This window comes from Castanea sativa, chromosome 1 (genome assembly GCF_040712315.1).
Source record: "Castanea sativa cultivar Marrone di Chiusa Pesio chromosome 1, ASM4071231v1".
In the NCBI taxonomy this organism is placed as follows: Eukaryota; Viridiplantae; Streptophyta; class Magnoliopsida; order Fagales; family Fagaceae; genus Castanea; species Castanea sativa.
Window position 1 is genome coordinate 15,102,923 of NC_134013.1, and position 5,105 is coordinate 15,108,027.

The following is a 5,105-nucleotide window of genomic DNA, read 5'->3' on the forward strand; positions in this document are numbered from 1 at the left end:
CACAGAAGATACTTTCTTACCTAAAATTCAGTTGCCATAGAGTAAGTAAAAACTCACATATTAATGAGATATAGGTCTTATATGTCCAGCACATGAGATATTTTTTGTCTCAGAGTTTGGCTGCCATGGAGTTAGTAAAGGCCAATGATTCTGGAGAAGCCACTAATTAATCCATGCTCCTCTATAGCCTCTAATTAGACCACCAGCACTAGCTACCTTTTTCTTTAATTCTTGACGTGCTCTTATATTGAACAAGAATTAGGAACAACTGTGCCAAGTAGAAGTGTGAAAACTTGAGTTTTTTGAACCCTATTATGATAATTATCCTTCTTTTAACTGCGATTTTGACCCATTTGTTTTGCTTTTGTTTGAAGTAACTATTCTTGTAATAAAGGAACAAAAAAAAGTTAGTATTCTTATGGTCAAATGAAAAGTCTAGACACCTCCATATGTTATGCAACCATTTGTTGCCTTACATTCAGTGGATGAGGCAAAAGTCCGATTTTATATAATTGTAGAATTGTTTTAAATGAACATGTAGCCGATGTTTTTATTTTTTTCCCTCCAATCAAGTGTATTTAAACCAATGAAATGTTTTCTATAAAAATTTTCATTAGACCAAGACATATATATAGGCGACAAAAAATTGAAAAGTGAAATTCCAAATATAATAAATTAAATAAAAAGTGTCAAATGTGTCACTTCATTATTGTCATAAAAAATATCTCATCTTCATGCACCTGACCTAACCACGACCAAGCAATGCTTGGGCTTTTGAGTCATAAAAGAAAATATAATTGGGCCAACTGGGTTACGAGACCCGAGTCCAATTAAGCCATCGCTGACCCGACCGGAATGAGAAGAAAGAAACACAAAGGAAAACACAAACGAGGGGAGGACAACACGCTTAAGATTAACGCAGGGGAAATCCGAAGCCAATAGAATAGAAGGACACGGATCGATGACGTGGCATTAAATTTTCAAATCCCGCCTAAACCCCCAAATTTCATTTCGTGCGCAATTGAATTTCAATTTAACCCCTCAACTTAATATCTCCGCCTTTCGGGATTTCTCTATAGTCCCTCCTCACCCTCAACAAGACCCTCACCATCATTCCCCACTTCTCTCTGTCTCTCTCTCTCTACGCGTTGAAAAACACTTTTCTCCCAAACCCTAACCCTAACCCTAGTTCACCAAACCCCTCGGTGAGTCCACTTTTTCCGATCGATTTTCGACGAGATTTCGCGTGCTTCGTTCGATTTTCGCAGCGGTTCTAACTGATCCGATCTTAATCTTGCAGGATTCGCCATGAAAGGAGCAAAATCGAGGTCTGAGCCGAAGAAAGCTGAGTCCAAGTGAGTTTTCCTTTTCCTCTCTAATTTTAAGCCCTAATATGAGATGAGAACTCTTCGATCATGTTTTCTCAGATCTTAGATCTAGAAACTGACCAAAATCGCTCTCTGTGTTTTAATATATGTTATTTGTGTTGTTAATTTTGGTATGGATTTGTGTGTGTTTTGTTGTAGGCTTTCGGTGAAGAAAGGCGGTGCTTCAACCAAAGCACCAGCAGGAAGGAAGGGAAAGGCCGCGAAGGACCCTAACAAGCCTAAGAGGCCTGCTAGTGCTTTCTTCGTTTTCATGTAACTATTTTTCTTACCCTTCGCTTTCGCTTTCATTTTCCGGAAACTAGTTTTCTCGAGGTAAAAGAAAAAGAGGAAAAAAAGGTCTACATAGAAATTTATTTGTTTTTTTAATTCTCGTAAAAAGTCAAATCACATGTAAAACTCTTCATAAACAAAACTAGCTTTGACCTTTTGCAAAATAGCTTCGCAGTTTGCCACAAAGCTATAATTCCTAACTTTTATTTATTTATTTATTTTTAATTTTCATGATTACAGGGAAGAGTTCAGGAAACAGTTCAACAAGGACCACCCTGAAAACAAATCAGTTTCTGCTGTAGGCTTGATTATATTCATTTGCCTTTTTGGCTGGTGGTAGTTTAGTAAATTCTGTGGTTTTCATAGGCTTGAAATATGTTCTTTTTGTTAAAATAATCAGGTTGGTAAAGCTGCTGGTGCGAAATGGAAGTCCATGTCTGAAGCCGTAAGTATTTCGAGATGTGAAAGTTGTTAATAAATTTTAGCCTATAAGTGTTGTAGACTAAAGAAATATAAAAAAAAAATTCAGGAAAAAGCGCCTTATGTTGCAAAGGCAGAGAAAAGGAAGGTTGATTATGAGAAAAACATGAAAGCTTATAACAAGAAGCAGGTAATTGCTTTAAAAGTTTTATTTTACGTTTGTTATTCTTTTGTGAGTTTGTGTTCTGTACGAGTGATCTGTTGTGTTGTATCTGTGTTTAGGCTGAAGGTGCGAATGCAGCTGAGGATGAGGTAGAGTCCGAGAAGTCAATGTCGGAGGTCAATGATGATGATGAAGGGGATGAAGATGGCAGTGAAGAGGTTTGATTGAATTCTTTGGTCTTGATTGTTGTAATAATTTTTGGGTTTTTAGATTTTTTTTTTTATTGATTATTCTGTGAAATTGTTGTTTGCAGGAGGATGATGACGAGTAGCAAATGGCTTGAATGATAGGATAGTCATTTAGGCTGTCAAAATGTTTGATCATCCCATGCTAATGGTTTGATCATTTTATGTCTAAACTTTTGTTCCCCTTTCCAAGAAAATATATCCCTGTTCCCTTGTCATTTGTTTTGCCCTTTCAGGAAATGGATAGTTATAGATGGGAAGGTTGACCTCTATTTGTACTTTTCAAATGAATTCTAATGATTTAGTGAAGGGGTATTGTCTATTGTAGAGCTTCAGCACCCTGCCCCTTGATTTAGCATTTTATGTTAATGCATTTTTATTTCTTTTTATTTTAGTAATGTTTTGTCACCCTCCAACTATTATGCTCACGTAGTCATGTAGAGCTTTTCTTTTATTATATTTTACTTGTGTGTGTTATGTTTTGTAGTTTTCCTGAATTGCTTTGTCCTTTGTTGGGTGAAAATTTAACATCCACTGGTTTGCATGAGATGTTAGCAATGGCTTGGATCAGGTTCGTGCTAGTTTTGCTGAATAAATGTTATAGTGACCGGAATGAATGCAGTTTTGGCCTTGATGTTTTAATTGCTGCTTGAATGACTTTGTTTTGATAGTTTCCGTATAGTAATTTGATAAGCAGTCATCTTTCAAAGATGTTTAATATTTAATGTTCTTAAAAGAATTTGTGGTTGACCCTGATAACTTCACTAGGATTCATAAAGTTGACTTTGATTTGGATTAAATCTTGGTTTTATTAATATTATGCATTTTACTAGTTCTTGCAGTTGGGTATGATGATTTGTTTCTTTCAATTGTGTATTCATTTTCATCTGTGCTGATACTGGTAATGGCATGCTATTCTGTTTGTGTATTGATTTTTTTTTAGGAGAATTGTTTTTCTTACTTTAGTTCTCTTGTTTCTTTCAATTGTCTAGGAGTGTCATGCCTATGAAGTGGTTCACTTATTTTTTTAGATCTAGATAGATGGAAATTAATGGTTTGTAGAGTGTTGTGGTTTTTGAGTAAAAGTTTTATTCATCAACATGGCTTGTTATCCCAAATGCTGGACTGATTTGTTGTTTAGGAGCTGGTTTTAACTGTTATGATAGCTTTGTAATGTGATTTGGACATCTACCATTCTGGTGTAGTTTGATGGGAGGGCAATTATTTTTAATGAGTTTACACTATTGATGATGGGAGGGCAATTACTGTCACATTACAATTATAGGATTTGTTTGTGAAGAATCAATTGTGGATAGAGATGTTTCTGCTACCCTTATATTTTTAGACGGGGGTTTTGTCTTAACTTTTTCCAATGTTTTGCATTGTTATTATTGTACAGTTGTGTTTTTGGATTTGATATACATAGGGTTGCAAGAGAATCTCATTTAACTAGCATACTAGCAACTCCACTTCCTCTGGTGCTCCAGTTCCTCCATTGATACTCTGGATTTTAATTGCTTGTTAGTTTTATGTTGGCATAAATCTGGTTTTACCTTGGTATTTCAGCTTATTGCATTTTGTTTGAAATTGATTGTCCTAACCTTGAGTGTATTATTGCTCTAATCAAGTTGAATCAGATTTTCAAATATATATTTTTAAGTGTCAGAGATAATTTCTTTAATGTTTTTAGCTTTTGTGCTGAATGTTTCATTTGTCATTTGCATTTGGAAATGGGAAATAGGTGCATTATTAGGTAGAAGTAATTGTTACCCTAGATTGGCTTGCTTTATGGGTTTTGTTTGATATTTTGATGTAGTTCCCTTGAAATTGCAAAATATTTAAAGTGAAACCTTTGTGCTGGAAAAGATTAGTTTCTATAAGGTGTTCATTCAGGTTGTTTTGAGTTTGGTACAAGCTTTTGAGTTGAATATCGAGTTCAAAGAATATCTGATAGGGTTGGTTGTGACTCATGAGGGGAGTCTAGTAACTTGGTTTGTCATATGGTCGTTACTGGGTAATGAGATTGCTCAGTGGATGCCCTTATGGTCACACCATTTGAATGTTTAATGAGGTTCATGATCGTTTGCAGAGTCTTGCTTGTATCGTCCTGTTTAGTTTTGACTTTTAAGACTGGTACAACTGCAGGCACGGGAGTGTAGTCTGATGTACCATTGGTCCTGGTGAGGTGATTGTGAGTTGGTTGATCTTTCATGTGTGATTACACACACACACACACACACACACAAATAGCATGAGTCATTGTGATTTTTTATTTGGATCGTTTGATGACTGCAGTCACACTCATCGATGGTGCTTGCTTGCTGAACTGGTTTTATCAATTCTGTGAACTATTTGTCCTTTACAAAGATTTGCTTGGCTGCACGTACATGTGTCTATTTATTTCTCTTCCGCTAATTTGTATAGTGGACTGTAATTGTGTGGCTACATTGAATTCCAAGCTTTTATATGGTTTATTTTTATATATGAAAATTTACGAAAAAAATGGTATATCATGTGTAAGGGCGAAATTTGTGGTGTGTAAGCTCGTCGCCAATAATCTCATTGTGATGCGATGGCATTTGTTAATCTTTTCTTTTTCACCTTGGTTGCTATGAAAAA

At 35.5% G+C, this 5,105-nt stretch overlaps 1 protein-coding gene across 1 annotated transcript; it reads left to right on the plus strand.

Annotated features, from left to right (window-relative positions):
- The first annotated feature begins 892 nt into the window (after nt 1-892).
- On the plus strand, nt 893-2,821 carry LOC142621859 (HMG1/2-like protein). Its single transcript, XM_075795227.1, has 8 exons — nt 893-1,205; nt 1,301-1,355; nt 1,527-1,640; nt 1,899-1,956; nt 2,059-2,103; nt 2,188-2,268; nt 2,361-2,459; nt 2,555-2,821. The coding sequence occupies exons 2-8, from the start codon at nt 1,309-1,311 to the stop codon at nt 2,570-2,572; spliced, it is 462 nt and encodes a 153-aa protein (XP_075651342.1). The 5' UTR covers nt 893-1,205; nt 1,301-1,308; the 3' UTR covers nt 2,573-2,821.
- The last annotated feature ends 2,284 nt before the right edge of the window (nt 2,822-5,105 follow it).

What these genes read in the sequence shown, in the direction of transcription:
- LOC142621859 (XM_075795227.1), top strand. Translation starts at nt 1,309, where the DNA reads ATGAAAGGAGCAAAATCGAGGTCTGAGCCGAAGAAAGCTGAGTCCAA. An exon ending in AAAACAAATCAGTTTCTGCT is followed by an intron (nt 1,957 to 2,058) that starts GTAGGCTTGATT and finishes TAAAATAATCAG; the next exon opens with GTTGGTAAAGCTGCTGGTGC. An exon ending in GGAAGTCCATGTCTGAAGCC is followed by an intron (nt 2,104 to 2,187) that starts GTAAGTATTTCG and finishes AAAAAAATTCAG; the next exon opens with GAAAAAGCGCCTTATGTTGC.